Genomic DNA, 15,752 nt, shown 5'->3' with positions numbered 1-15,752 from the left:
TTGAGGGTCTGATAGAGCCTGGTGGAACTCCTGAGACAACGGCCCTTAGCTGCCCTTCAGGTCTGGAATTGAACCCACTCCTGTGGCTTCCAGCCAAAAGACAGGCATATGAGCTGAACATTTACATTAGGTAGATACACTCCTTGGAGAGATCAATTGTGGGAGAACAGAAGGACTGTGTATGCACAGGGAGACAGCTCAGGGGGCAGGAGTGCATGGAGGGATAGATACAGGGAAGAGGTGGCTATGGGGAGGAAGTGGGAGGGGAGCTGTTGTACTGTGAGAGACTGCAGTCAATGTCATGAGAGAAAGTATGTGAACTGCTGTATGGAAGATGAATTTGCTCTGTGAACTTTCACCCAAATCACAACAAAATTTAAAAAAAAAAAGTGGGGGATTTACAGCCTTGGAAACTCAATGGGGGTTGCTAAAAGTCAGAATGGTGGCAGTGAGTTTGTTTCTTTACGTTTATACCTCCATTACTGACTTCTTTTTCATTAAATAGTCTTTAAAAAAAACCCACTGCCATTGAGTCGATGGCATAGTCAAAGTGCTAAAGAAAGAAACCATTGCATATCCTTCAAACGAAGGAAGGCTAAATGAAGACATTGCCAGATTAAAAGAAAACAGAGCAAATTCATTGCTAGCAGACACAACACCCACGAGAAATACTAAAGGGAGTCCTTCAGGCTGAAATGAAAGGTCAGTAGACAGCAACTCAAATCCACATGGAGAAAGGTGCACCAGGAGAAGAACTACATAGCTAAACACAATACCCCAAACCAAACCCACTGCTGCCGAGTCAATCCCGACTCACAGTGACCCCACTGAGTTTCCAAGGCTGTAAACCTTTATGGAAGTAGACTGCCTCATCTGTCTCTCATGGAGCAGCTTGTGGGTTTGAACCACTGACGTTCTGGTTAGCAGCCACATGCCCAACCCATTACACTGGAGCTCCTTAGTGAAATGTAATAGACAGTATAAATGTATTTTGATTTGTAACTTTTTCTTATTTAAAAGACAGCTACGTGAAGAACCATTATAAAACTGTATTGATGAGCTTATAATATATATAGAAAAGATTTGTATGATATTAGCCAAAAAAAGAAGAGGAAATTAAGCTGATGTTAATCTGAACTAGATTGTTTTAAGCTATTCATTGAAATCCCCAGGACAACTGCCAATAATTTTTTTTTTTTTTTATTGCTAAAACAGCAATAAGGAAATTAATGTATACTAGACTATATCTAAAGAGCTCTGGTGGTGTGGTGGGTAAGGCATTTGGCCACTAACCAGAAGGTCAGCCGTTCAAACCTACTAGCTGCTCTGTGGGAGGAGGATGAGGCAGTCTACTCCAGTAAAGATTTACAGCCTCAGAAACCCAAAGGGGTGGCTATGAATTGTAATTGACTTGATGTCAGTGAGTTTGGTTTGGTTTAGTTTTGGTGGTACAAATGATTAAGTACTTGGCTGCTGACTGAAAGGTTCACAGTTCAAACCCATCCAGCCGCTCTGTGAGAAAAACACATGATGATCTACGTCTGTAAAGATTATAGCCAAGAAAACCTTATGATGCAGTTCTATTCTGTCTTTTGGGATCACTATGAGTCAGAATTGACTGGCAAACACTCAAAACAATATTTTTTTACAAAACTGGGCTATTTACACTGAGGAAGCACTGAGTTGGGTCACACAAAGAGTAGCTCTGAGAATGCTACGTTTCTAGGGGTCTGACAGCCAGGTCAAAATAGTGACGATTCTCTGGGAACGGGGGTGGGAGGGTGGAGCTCCAAATCCGTTCTGCCCCTTGTAGTGGTTACTAGGCTGCTTGTTTTATAGCTACCTTGGCTGTGAGGCTGCTGGTTTTGAAGTCTTCCACGGATATGGGGGACAAGAATGAGACTAGGGCCTGCTGTTCTTACTGAGATCAAGCCATTTTTCTTGCATAAATGCTCCTTGTGTTGTTGCAAACCTTTGGCTAATTTAAATAATTCTTCTTTGTCTTCTCCTTAACATGCCACATGAAGGCTTTATTGAACAGTTGCAGACCACGTCCATGGACATCCAGGACCCGGCAGCAGCCTCGCCACAGCCTCTGAGTCTCCTTCTGACTCCTACAGACTGAGCATGTCACCTTCATGCACAGGGCCTTTCCTGTTGTGGGTGATCAAGGGGCTCACGTTGTTCACTAACTCCATGTGCTGTCCCGGTGAACTGATCCTGCCTAGCACCTTGGTGACTCTGTCCAGCTTGAGGGGCTTCATGTAGGTGGTGATCATGGTGGCATGGCGGCCGTCAGGTAGAGAGGCCAGATTTCCAAACTAGTCAATTTTGACCATTTTTTCCTTGTGCCTCTCACAGATGAGTGGATTTTCATTGACCTCACTCCACCACTCTGGAAGTACTTCTCATTACCACTGTTTGTTGGGTAATTTATTTTAATTTATTTCTTATAAGTTTGCATGATTTTATTTTTAACAATGGCTGTGTTTCACAACTGGCGTGCAAAATTTCTGAAGATTTAACGACCGATTTTCCTACAAGTTGATATACGCCAGCGCCCATTTGATCCAACTCATTTTCGCAAATCTCTCATGTGCCCGCTGGGTGCCACATCTCTCAAAGTGCCTGCTCACACAGGACTCAAATGCTTCCAGATCCTTTCTTATCCAACCCTCACCCAGAGCTGGCTGGCAGGACAGATACTGCCAGAGGGGTGGTCCAGGCAAGGCCTTGGCATGAAGGAAACATTGGATTAGACTAAGCACACGTGCAAAAAGCTGGCAGACACTGAAGGAGATGCTTCTTGTCTAGGGGATGGGATCCCAAATTATGCCAGGGGCTGTTTTCTGACTCACAGGTGAAACGAAACAAAGCAAAGAGGTTTACTGTTTGTTTTATAAACTCTATAACTGGAACTCTTGAGGAGAAGTGCTGGGCAATGGTGTGAGTGGTGAGGTGGGGTGGGGCTGGGGTCAAAGGTTTCCGTGGATACCTCCAAGGAATGCGTACCTTAACTTCTGTTCTCTGAAGTGGAAAAAAAAAATGCTTTCCAACTTTTGCTCCTGCTCGGATAACAACAAAACCTGTTTTGGGATTGTGGTCTGACATGTTGCTGGGGTGCACCTTAATTATGATTAACAACCACAGCGATAATGAGCAGGGCGTTTGTTGGGGCCAGTAAACAGTCTCCTCCTGGTCCACAGACAGGCATTCCCTGGCTTCCTCAAACTCCAAGTCCAGAGCTTCCTGGTACAAGGAGAAGCAAACAGGCTGATCGTCTTTCTCAGACCTTTGCCTCCCTTCCCTGGCCCATACAGCTTTCAGCAGAAAGCTGTGGATGCCAGAACCCAGCGTTTTGCCTTCCAGATATTTGTCCACTTAGGTGTTTACTGGCTTGCCCTAATTTTTAAATGTAAAATAATTAAATTATTACATAGTATTCAAATATTCCCTGGGCATTGTTTGTGGGTCCACCATGGAGAGCTGGCCTTTAGGACGGGCATTTGGAGGGGCTGGAGAATTGGGGGAAGTTCCCCTGTTACCAGTTGGTTGAGTCCTGTCTGGAACATTCAAACCAGTTCTCTCTTGCACACAAACTGGACCACAAGGGCTTCTCCAGTGTCCCAGTCCCCAGCCCTCTGACCATGACATTACTTCCTGCTGGAACTCTTGAAGAGAAGCAGTGGGCAACGCTGTGAGTGGTGAAGGGTGTGTGTATGTGTGAGTATTGGGGGATAATGGCTTCCATCAGAGACCTCCGAGGAATGCATTCCTTAATCCTTGTTCTGTGGAGTGAAAAATAACAAAGCTTGCCAACTTTTCCTCTTGTTTAGACCGCAAGACTCCTGGCCCCTCTCTCCTCACCTCTTGGTGTGGAGAGAGGCACCTGGGAGCTGCACCTCCCTGGTGACCAGGCCCAAGCTTTCTTTCTTTAAAACTGAGCAAAGCTTGAGTGCTTGGCTATAAATGGAAAGATTGGTGGCTAGAACCCACCCAGTGGTGCCACAGGAGAAAAACCTGACAATCTCCTCCCGTAAAGATTACAGCCTAGGTGACCCTATGGGGCAGTTCTACTCTGTCCTGTAGGGTGGCTGTGAGCAGCAGTTGACTCAGAAGCACCCAGCAACGACTCTGTGCCAGGCCCTATGCCAATCTCCACAGGTCCCCAGTTGAATCAGACACGATTCCTGCCTTCCGGGAGCTTACAGTTTACAGGAACAAGGAAACATGACAGCTGAGACTGCACTGTCTACAGGGCAGGGGAGAGACACAAAGGAAACTCCAGTCATTTTTCCTGGGGACAGGGGAAGGGCCTTCAATGAAGTCATAGTCAGGTGAGCCTTGAGAAATGAAAGGATAGGGTGTCTGCCAAGTGGACAAGAGAGGACAGGAAGGGCACTCCTGGTAGAGCCAAGGAGCTGAATCAGTGGGTGACGAGGGCAGAGGCATTCTATTCTTGTGAAATTGAAATAAAAAGCCCAATAATGAGAGGATGTGTACGTCAACGTAAGCAGAAGACCCTAAGAGGGCTCTGACATGTGAAAGAGGCAGAGGAAAACAGCCCCATTTTTGCATGCCATAAAATACTTACTAAAAATTCAGAACGGATGAGGGGTTATTTCTATCGTCTTCTTTGTACTTTTCAGCCTTTTTAAATGTAAAATAATTTAATTATTACCTGCTGGCCACGCACTTCTCGGTCTGCAGGGGGCGCCCTGGCGGCCGTCCCTCACTCCGCCAGGGAGATGGGCGGAGTTTCCCGCGTCGCTGTGGAACAGACGATTGGCCGGTGGCACCGTTTCTCAAGGCGTCCCGCCCCCGCTCTACGTCACATGACGCAGCCCATCATGGCGGCGGAAGCGCGGCTGCCCGGGCCCGCGGCTCCGCAGGGCTGCCGTTGCTGCTGTTGAGAGGGCAGCGGTGGCGGCGCAGGCGGGCGGGCGGGAAGGATGGTGTTTCTGTGGCCGGAGTGTCAGGTGCGGACCAGAAGCCGGACTGAGGTGGGGCCGAAGCAGCGTGGGCTCAGGAGTAGCCGGCTCGAGTGCCTTTGAGACGGCTGAGGGAGGCAGGACCAATTGCCTGGCGGGCCGACAAACGGACAGACGGACGACCCTAGAGCCGGCTCCGGGGCCGCGCCGCGGCCGAGATGCCGGGGCCGCCGGCGTTGCTGCTGCTGCTGCTGCTTTTGGCCACCGGCAGCGCCGGGGCCGCGCCACTTCCGCAAACAGGTGCAGGTGAGCCGGCGCGCGGCGGGGCCGGGGCTGCGGGCAGCTGCGACGGGGGCGGCGGGGAACTGGGGCGGCCTGGGAGCCGACGTTCGGAGGGCCTGGAGGGGGCGGGAGGCCGGGGAAGCGAATGATGAGGGAGGTTTCTGCCGCAGGGGCGTGGGGTGGGGGCGGGCTGCCGCTCGAGGGCCGAAGCGGGGGCGAGGAGATGCCATCGGGGCCACGGAGGGCGGCGGGCGGGTGGCACGACCGACCCCTTGTGGGGGAGGCTGCAGTACCGGCGCTGGACCTGTTGCCTGAGGTCCTCGGCCTCCGTCGCCCTTCCTGGCAGCCCTGCCTCCCTCTCCAGATGTCACCTGCTTTCCGTGCGTTTCTCACGTCTCATAATAAGAACCGTTTCTTGGTCGCAGTCATACTTAACATACTAATGCCTTGGAGAGCCGTGCGGAGTTCCTATCGCTCCTTGCAACTTGTTCTGAAGTTGCAAATTGATTTTAGACGCTTTGCTTTTCATCCGACATGAAATCTCTGGGGATGAGAAGGAAACAACTGGATGATAAATATTTCTCTTTTAAGAAGCCAGTGATTAGAGAGGCGTCCTTTGAGTAACTATTGACAGACTGGCCTAAGGGTGATCAAGTTCCTATTTTAGCTGTCAGTGTGTGTGTGTGTGTGTTTCCCTTTGCCCATTTTCTTAACCTGGATTTCACATAGGGTTTGTTTTCCTAAGTAAAACACTCACCCAAGAAAGCATCCAAGCCAAAAATTAGGCTAATTTACCACTTGCTCCTTATCTTTGACATGGGAATAGATGGAGACTTCATGGATTCAGAGAAATTTTTAGTTGGAAGAGACCTTAAAGAATAATTAGTCCAGTTTCTTGGTTTTGCAGTTGACGATAACTTAGGCCCTGGGAGCCACGTGCCCTGCCGAAGGTGACACAGCTATATTGTAGGAAGAACCCCAACCAGAACTTGGATCTTCAGATTTCCTTGGTTGTGTGGTTTTTCTGCTTACCAAGTCAGGCCTTGTAACTGGTTGGGGATACTCTTGAGGTCAAGAGTTACTTTGGAATGATGCTAATGGGGTACAGAATGTAGAAGTACTGTCTTCACTAATGCCATTTTTTTCAGATGACAGTGATACAGTGAAAAGCCGTACTAGTTGCTGTTGCTCAAAGCCACTCCAGGTGTGTCATTGTGTACCCTTGGTTGAGTATTCAGTATTATCATTGTACCAGGTAATGTAGCAAATTGCTGCCACTGCCTTAGATCAAATATTTGCAGATAAACTCTGTTTTCTAATCTGATAGGTAGGACGGGTGAATGTTGTTAGAAGTGAGTAGGTAGTCAAGGTAAAAATTGCAGAAAGTACCTGGAAAGACAATATGGCAAGATGATAGACTTGAAAATTGGTCCTAGGGTGGACTAGTGTGAGTGTTCAAGAAGTTGCCATATAACTTTGCTTGTATTTGAATTAGTGCCTAAGGCATTTGACTGCTAACCAGAAGGCTAGTGGTTCAAACCCGTCTACTTCCGTAGAGATGCCGCCTCAGAAACCCAAGGAGGGGTTGCTATGAGTCAGATCTGACTTGACGGCAGTGAGGTTGGTTTTTTTTTGTGGGGGGGATATTCTAGAAAACAGATTTTTTGTGGGAACCTATGGAAATGTATCTGCCTATAAACCTCCCACATGTTCTATATTCCATTCTTTTGCTATTTTATAAGCATGAATTATAAAAAATAAAAAAGCCTAAATTTTGTTGGGGTGCTGTAGAATAAAGCACTTAGAAAAATTAATCCATAGGTAGAGATAACAAATCTTGACACAGATAAAGCACAAAGAAATAGTTGGTAATTTATAGCAACTGGGGTATCCATTCTGATGCTTGGAGGGTATATGGTTAGACATGAGGCAAGTGGATGACAGGTACCAGTTCCAGTGGCTGTCGAGTTAATTCTGACTCAGAGTAGCCTTGTGGCTCAAGTAGAACCATGCCCCGTAGTGTTTTCAGTGGCTGGTTTTTTTTGGACATAGATCACCAGGCCTTTCTTCCAAAGTACCACGGGCGGACATGACCCTCCAACCTTTTGGTTAGCAGCAAATCACGATAAGGGATTGCATCACCCAGGGACTCTGGAATGACAGGTACCTGGGGTTAAATTCTGTGGAGAAAGTACATGGTTGACATAGATTCAGAGGTTTGTTTTTCCATCCGAAAGAGATTATTAATCCTGGTAGCTGAGCTGAATTCTTGATCAAGATACACTGGATCTAGAAGAATGAAAAACCTTTCCACTAATCTTGATGAGGGAGCTCCCGTTTGATATCTAGAGGTCTGTACTCCATTTTCAGATGAGGTGTGAGGAGCTCTGGTGGTGCTGCGGTTAAAGCATTGGGCTGCCAACTGAAAGGTCAGTGTTTTGCACCCACCAGGTGCTCCGCGGGAGAAAGTTGAGGCAGTTGGCTTCCATACAGATTTACAGCCTTGGAGACTCTATGATCTAGTTCTGCTCATCATGCAGGGTTGCTGCGAGTCGGAATTGACTGGATGGAGGTGGTGGTAGGCATTTTCAGATAAGGATAGATACATTGCTTAGGGTCTTTTCTCCTCCTTCCCCTCATTCTTTCTGCTTAAAATTCAAACTGGTCAGCAGTGCCTTGGAGGAAGCCTGGTTTATCAAAAATAAGTTGGGACAAAAAGACTTGACTTCTGTGCTTTGCCAGCCCCTTTGTGTGGGGGAAAGAGATGAGGCGGTAGACTAACGTTCAACTCTTAACTTGAAGGTTATTTATCGGTCTTTAGCATCCAAAATCCTGTCTAGATTTGGAATTTTAAAATGGTATTTACTCACTGGTCATAATACAATTATGTAAACATGTGGATTGCACTTGCCCTCAGGCACGCAAGCTGCAGGCCCGCCGCCCTGCCCGGGAGCCTCTCTCCCTTTGGTCTCTGTATCTGCAAGGACTGTAGTTTGGGACTGTATCTTTATGAGACAGTGCCTGTTGGTCCACAGGAGGAAGCTTATGTAAAGGGAGAAAGTCCAGTGTTTCCACACACAGTGAAATGAGCAAACTGAGATTGCAGTGACGAAATCCTTTCTCTGGGTCATAGTTACCGGCTCGCTCTCTGAGGAAGCACTTGCGTGCCCTTCACATCATCGGGATCCACAGCATCAACTGGGCTCCCAGTGAAGGCCGATCTTGTGTCCAAAGGCTTCCCCATAAGTCCCGTTTCTCATCAATGTTAGGATAGTGGTGAGGCAAGGAAATCCACTTGTGTTGTTCTGCGGCATATTAGGTCACGGAGCACAGAGGAAGCTTTTAGCAGCTTCAGATAAAGGACCTCACGGAAGTCTGCATGAAGCCAGTGGACTCAGCAACTGATGAAACGCCAGCTCGGGAACCGGGGCTCTCATTTTAGATTCAACAGAACAGACTTGTGCCTTGCAGAATATTTCTAAAGCAAAGGAAGTGCTTGCTGAAGTGTGAATTAGGTGTTTGTTTTAACAGCTTCTGAGAAGTAAAAATGAACTTTTAACAGCCTTTCCAGACACACGATCTCAGGATTTATGGCTATAGGGCTTGAGGTTGCATTGAGCCTGGGATCGGTGTAATTGCTCATTGTTGGTGGTACTTGATTAACCAAGTATGTTCATTTCAGCAGGAGCGGGAGGTGTGTCGCACGCTTTGTAGCTGATCAGCGTTGAAGTTACCATGTCCCTACAGCTTCCTGATAGCAATGTGCTGAGTGTTCATGCAGTTCTTTTGAAATTTAGAGTCCTCAGCCCTCTGTGTCCCCTGTGGGCTGTGTCACTTATCTAACAGTGTAGTTTATAAAAATAATGATAAAAAGAAACTGTTACATAAGTAAAGGGAAGCCTGGTGCTCCAGCGATTGAAGACTCCATTGCTAACCAAAAGATTGGGGGTTCAAACCCACCCAGTCCCTTTCACTGCAGGTGAAAGACCAGGTGATCTGCTTCCTTAAAGATTACAGCCAGTGGGATGGTTGTACTTTGTCAGGTAGGGTCACTGTGAGTCAGAAGCAGGGTTTGGAACTGGTTCATTCTGGTTCGCCCCCTGCTGACAATTTGCCTTTCCATCCCAGGTATACTGAACCGGAATCTGCATTTTAACAAGATCCCCGCCCCCCCCGCCCCCTCCCCCATTCTTGTAAGAATACCCTTGAGGAGCTTGTTAAAATGCACATTCCGATTCAGCATATCTGGGAAGAACAGCAAATTCTCAGCAAGGGATTGGACGAAACCGGTTCAAAGCCCTAGCTGGAACCAGCTCAAGGGCACCCAGTTCTGAAACAGTTCAACACACGAGTCCTCCAAAAAAGTCTCTGTAGATGGACATGTCAAAAGAATCCAGCTTTTCATACCAGTTGAGAGGAAAATTCACGAACTGGTTATAAGAGGTTGGGCTTTGGAATGAAGCCTGGGTGTGAGGCCTTCCTCTCCCACATTAATAGCTTTACAACTTTGGTTCAGCAACTTTACCTCTCTGAGCTTCTTAGAACTCAACTATTGAAAAAGGGTGATGATGATATCTGCTTAAAGGGACATTGGGAGGGTGGAGGAGGGCGGCGTCTGGTCCATTGCTGTGTCTGGTGCATGATACATACTTGGCGACATTGACTTGTTAGTGCATCACGTTTCTTTGTACATTTGATGGTTGATTATAGAATTGACTGATGGTGGGAGGAAAGACTTCAAAGGAGGAATTCCTGGTGGTAGCTGTTTATCACGGAAGGTCTAGAACTTACTCGAAAAAAGTCTTTGTTACTCAAACTAACTCATAGGATGGACGGAGAGGATCCTTTAGAGAGAAGTCTGTCTTAGTAAATGGTATTGTTACCTCTTGAAGTTCATGATTTTGGTGTTTTAGGCTAGAAATTCCTAAGATTATCTGAATTAGTCTGCTTTATGTAATAAGCCTTTTGAAAAACTTCAGGATGACTAAAGCATTTCCGTGTGAACAATTGCTGGTTTTCATTTCCTCGAAGGAGCTTTGACCAATCTTGTCATCATTGGTGTCGGAGGCTGTCGAGTTCATTCAAGTACAGTGACCACATGTGGCAGAGCAGAACTGTCCCGTAGGGTTTCCTAGGCCGTAATCGTCACAGGAAACCCTGGTAGTGCGGTGGTTAATCACTCAACTGCTAACTGAAAGGTCAGTGATTTGAACCCACCAGCTGCTCTGTGGGAGAACAATATGGCAGTCTGCTTCCATAAAGATTACAGCCTTGGGAACCCTATGGGGGCAGTTCTACTCTGTCTTGTAGGGTTGCTATGAGTCAGAATCAACTCAACGGCAGCAGGTCTGGTATTTGTTTTTTTCAATCTTTATGGAAGCAGATCACTGAGTCTCTCTCCTGCAAGGCCACTGTGTGGGTTTGAACTGCCAACTTTAAGTTAGCAAGTGAGTACATCGGGACCCTTTATTCTTAGTTGATCCCAAACAAAATTTTAAATCCCGTGAAGCCTTCCAAGAAGCGGTATGGTCAGCCCTGACCTGTGATAGACACAGAGCTGGGGTGATGCTTTCTCTCTCTGTCTTTTAAAATGATACATTTTGCTCTCTTGCAGCTGTGCTGTACTGGTTTCAGACTTGAGGGTGGAAGGGAAGGTTGTAAGAAAGAGAAGCTGGACAGATAGATGGTCCCGGTCTGGAACAGATCGCAACTTCGGGGTTGCTTTTAAATGCATTCTCGGCTCTTCCTGAATTTTCATTGACAGTAGTGTAAGAGAAAGCTGGAGAGAGGTGGTAGAATCCGTGTGTTGGGGCAAGATATTAAAGGGATGTATTTTTAAACTGTAGCAAGTGACTAATTTGGAGCCATGCCTCAGCATTAGTTATTTGCCACAGAGAGCAGGCGTCTCAGGGGAATAGCGTCAGTATTGAAAGGTTTTACTTTGCAAAGGTTATGAGCACAGAGCAGAGCAGTCCAAGTCTCATCTCTTTCACTGAGTCAAGTGGGAGGAGCGAGAACTGGCCGTGCCATCTGCTCAGGTGCCTGGACCCACACGCTGGGAAGTGTCTCTCGTTCCTACCGCCCTGTCTCAGTTGAAGCCTGTGTTTCACAGTTTCTCCTCTCCCACCTACAGCAGCTGTTCTGGCGACTTGCAGCGCTTGGCTACTGACCGGAAGGTTGGTGGTTCGAATCCACTCACAGCTGTCTTGTGTATTTTAGAAAAATCAGCCACGGGAGACCCTGGGGAGCACAGTCCTGCCCTGACACCTGCAGTCACCGTGCGTCAGCGAAAACTGGGGTTTTTGTTTTGTTTTTTAATTACACAAGAGTAGCTCTGTATCCCTTTACCTTCCGGGGGCTTTGAAGGTGGGTGATGCCTACATTTTTTTCTTTTTGACAGTTTGACAGATTTTGCGTTGTGCTCTTCTACTGTGTTATATATTTTAAATTAAATTACTATGAAGTCATAAAGATGTACCAGGACCGTATGCTGTGGCTGGGGTAGCCCCTAGCTCCTGCATCTGACCCCAGTGGGAAAAGCGTTGGCTGAGAGAGGCCATTGTGATTAGGTGCCATCGCATCAGTTTTGACTCATAGTGACCTCATGTGACAGTGGATAGAACTGCCCCTTGTAGAGCTCTCTTCGCTGTAATCGATGGAAGGAGACCGCCAGCACTTTCTTTGGTGGGGCCTCTGGGTGGATTTGAACTGCCAGCCTTTCCGTTAGCAGGTGGGTGCTTTACCCCCAGAGCTCCTTCAGGGGAGGCTAGCTCTTTGCTGGCCCTTTCTTTACTCTTTCCACCCTTATAAGGCACTTTCCTAAGAGTTAACAGTTTGTAAAATATGCTGTGCAAATTCCCGTTTTCCTGATCTCCATAGATTCCCTCTGTTTGGAATTGCCTGTCTCTCCTCCTTGCTTCATTAAATGCTGTTTTTAATAAAAAACAAACAAACCCTTTGTAGGCCCAGCCTCCCCTCAGAGACCTTACTTTCTGCTGGCCCAGCCCTGAGAGCTCTCCTGACCCTCAAGTCAGTACAGTACCTATGGGGCAAGACATTTCATGGTTGCAGGGTGAAAATATTGGAGTTGAAGTTTTTACTTATTTTCCTTTCATGCTTTAAAATTTCTCCTGGTGTGACTTTTTAAGACGGCGTGTGTTGGTACAGTGGCACATTTTCACGATGTGTGAATACAGGCCCACCTGTGATCCTGCATGTTCGGTTCCAGGCCACCACCACAAAGAGAATAGTGCAATGAAGCAAGACACACAGGTTTTGGTTTCCCGGTGTACATGCAGTTACGTTTACCTTACACTGTAGTCTACTAAGTGTGCAGATAGCACGATGAAAGCATTTAAAATACTGCGAGAATGACTAAAATGGGCCACAGAGTGAGCACATGCTGTTGGAGAAATGGCACCAATAGACTTGCTCAATGCAGTAGACTTGCCACAGACCTTGATTTCTAAAAAATAACGCACTGTCTGCGAAGTGCAGTAAAGCGAGACATACAAGGTATGTCTACAAATAAATTGGCATGAACTGGAAGGGATGTAGAGAAAATTCACTGATGGGCTGTATGATCAGAAAGGGTTTGGGTTCATTGTACTGTCTAGCTGTACTTGAAGGGCCTATCTTCTGTCGTTGGTATCTCACAGGTTGTAAATGTGATGTCAGAATTTTGATGGGGATGATGAAGGTGATACTGAGGGCTCCGTTGCTCCCAGCCAGTGATGCAGGGTGTGTGTTACAGGAGAAGCTTACAGTCTCTCGCTCCCCTGTGAGGCCATTTATGGGGTTTCGTGATAATGTACTTTTTCTTGGAGAACAGTTTTAGATTCACAGGACAGTTGCAGTCGTAGTCCCGAGCGTTTCTGTGATTCCCTTGTGCGTGTTCCCCTCTTGCTAACGTCTTACTTTAGTGTGGCCCGAGTGGCACCACTAAGGAACCAAAGCTAATGCAGTGCCATTTAACTGAAGACCATACTATATTCACATTGCCGTAGTTTTCCAAACATAGTGTCCTTTTTCTCTTCTGTTATGGTTAGTCATCCTGCACTTTACAAAAAAACCCAAACCCACTGCCATCGTGTCAGTTTTGACTTTTAGCGATTCCCATTGGGTTTCCGAGGCAGTAAATCTTTATGGAAGTAGATTGCCCAGTCTTCCTTCTGCAGAGTGGGTTGGTCGGTGGGTTTGAACCATCAGCCTTGTGGTTAGCAGTCAGTTGCCTTAGGCATTGCACCACCAGAGCTCCTTCCTGTCACCTTAAGCTCCTGCAGTCTGTTGGTTGTTTTAGATGCCCATGTCCGTTTGGAGGGGTGCTGGTCAGGAATTTCTGTCAAATGTCCCTCATCTGGAATTTGTCTGATGTTTTACTCATGACTCGGCTGGGGTTGTGTATTTTCCGGAGAAAGACCACAGAGGTACAGATATAGATTTTCAGCATGGCTTGTTCCTTGGTCACCTGTCTGAGTTGGTGTTTGTCAGGTTTCTGTCCCCTCCCCTTTCCTTACTGTCCTCTTAAGGAAGTCAGTATGTCTAGCCTAAGCTTAAGAGGGGGGAGTTACACTCCACCTCCTTAAGGGAGAAGATTTGCAATTCTGTAGGGGAGCACTGTCTACTCGCCCCTGTTTAGTTAGTTATTCAGTTATTTATATCAATATAAACCAAAACCAAACCAAACTCACTGCCATGAGTTGATCCAACTCACAGTGACCCCTCCTTGGGTTTCTGAGGTGGTATCCCTACAGAAGTAGACTGCCCAACCTTCCTTCCGAGGAGTGGCTGCTGGGTTTGAACCGCCAGCCTTCTGGTTAGTATAGTGTTGTGGATATTTATTTTATCCTTTGGGTTTGTTGGGGGGAAATTACTAAAAACAAAATTACTCTCAATGCAGAAATCTCTCCACAAAATGAGAAGAGAAAGGAAAGTGTTAATGGAGCGTAAGCCAGCACATGATGTGTCCCAGGCAGGTGGCAGTTTGGGGCTGGGCCATCTCAGGTAAAGCTCCTGCCCTTCCAGGAGGCGGGAAGGTAGGGAGCATCGTCTGAAGTTCCTTTCAGAGAGGCAGCTGCCGGACCCTTGGGGAGGTAGGTTAGTTAGGTTTATGTACTTCTTAAAGAGACAAAGAATTGACAATGACAAGTTGTCCAAAATGAACTCTGAGACAGCAGGCAAGGAGGGAGGCCTCTTTCCTCTTTTCAACAAGGAGAATGAAAACCTTTTTCTTTCATATTATAAGGAACCCTGGTGGTACAGTGCTTAGGCACTCAGGCATCATCCAAAAGGTTGGTGTTCAAACCCATCAGCTGCTCCACAGGAGAAAGATGTGGCAGTGTGCTTCCATGAAGATTATAGCCTTGGACACCCTATAGGGCAGTTCTGCCCAGTCCTACAAGGTCCCAAATGAGCTGGAATTGGCTCAAGGGCCACAGGATTGGGTTTCATTTTCAGGTTGTAACCCAGGGCTGGTACTGACTTTCTGCTCACAAAATACCCGTTTTGCCCACTGGGAGCTCTGTCAGTGGGCTCCTTCCTGTGTCCCTTTGACATAGCCTGTTATTTTTTTCTTTCTTTCTTTTTGAGCATGTCTTTACTTTCTGACACTCAAGAAACTCCCAAGGAGGTAGGGGGAACAGCGCTGTTATTACATTGTGGGGAATTGCGGTCATGAATCGACTCAATGGCAGTGAGTTTGGTTTCTGGTTTCCTGGGTCATGAAACAAAATGTGTATGAACTGTTGTATGGAAAATGAATATGCTCTGTAAACGTTCACCCAGCTCATTATAATAATGATGATGATGATAAAACTCCCAAGGTCTGGGTGCTGGGCTTGTGCGTTGCTACTGCAACATAGTAGAATTTTGATCCCCAATTTCCTGTATCATCCTGGTCCAAAAAAAGAAGAAAGAGAGTGAGAACCATTTTGGAGGGGTAGAGGAGCTCTTAAAGACAGATGACTTGTGAGTCACTTGCCCCAGGCATCATTATTAATATTCTACATCCCATATTTGTGATGCCAACTGCATTGCACTAATGACAGTCTTTATTTTTAGAACAAGAAACATATAAGCAGTGTTGTTAGGTGTCGTCGAGTTGGTTCCAACTCGTAGCGATCCTGTGTACAACAGAATGAAACACTACCTAGTCTGCACCATCTTCACCATCTTTCCTTGCCTGAGCCCATCATCATAGCCACTGTGTAAGTCCATCTCATTGAAGGTCTTCCCCTTTTTCCATTGAGGCTCTACCAAGCATATTTTTCTCCAGGAACTGGTCCTTTCAGACAGCATGACCAAAGAATGAGAGACGAAGTACGGCCATTCTCGCTTCCAAGGAGCATTCTGGCCGTACTTCTTTCAAGACAGATTTCTTTGTTCTTCTGGCAGCCCATAGCATATTCAGTATTCTTCACCAACACCATGATTCAAAGGCTTCAGTTCTTCTGTGGTCTTCCTTATTCATTGTCCAACTCTCAATGCACATGTTGTTGTTGTTGTTGTTATGTGCGGTCGAGTCGGCCCCGACTCATAGCG

At 46.7% G+C, this 15,752-nt stretch overlaps 1 protein-coding gene across 1 annotated transcript in view; it reads left to right on the top strand.

Moving 5' to 3' along the window:
* The first annotated feature begins 5,149 nt into the window (after positions 1-5,149).
* The window catches only part of LMTK2 (lemur tyrosine kinase 2), a 113,096-nt gene continuing 102,493 nt past the window's right edge, over positions 5,150-15,752 (top strand). Inside the window, exon 1 of the mRNA XM_007940963.2 lies at positions 5,150-5,245. Coding sequence (XP_007939154.1) covers positions 5,150-5,245 — 96 coding nt within the window. The remainder of the gene's footprint in view (positions 5,246-15,752) is intronic.

Source organism: Orycteropus afer, unplaced genomic scaffold (genome assembly GCF_000298275.1).
Source record: "Orycteropus afer afer isolate SDZICR_OR568_19922 unplaced genomic scaffold, OryAfe1.0 scaffold00006, whole genome shotgun sequence".
NCBI lineage: Eukaryota > Metazoa > Chordata > Mammalia > Tubulidentata > Orycteropodidae > Orycteropus > Orycteropus afer.
Note: the sequence above shows the minus strand (reverse complement) of the source record. Positions and strands in the feature narration are given on the sequence as shown.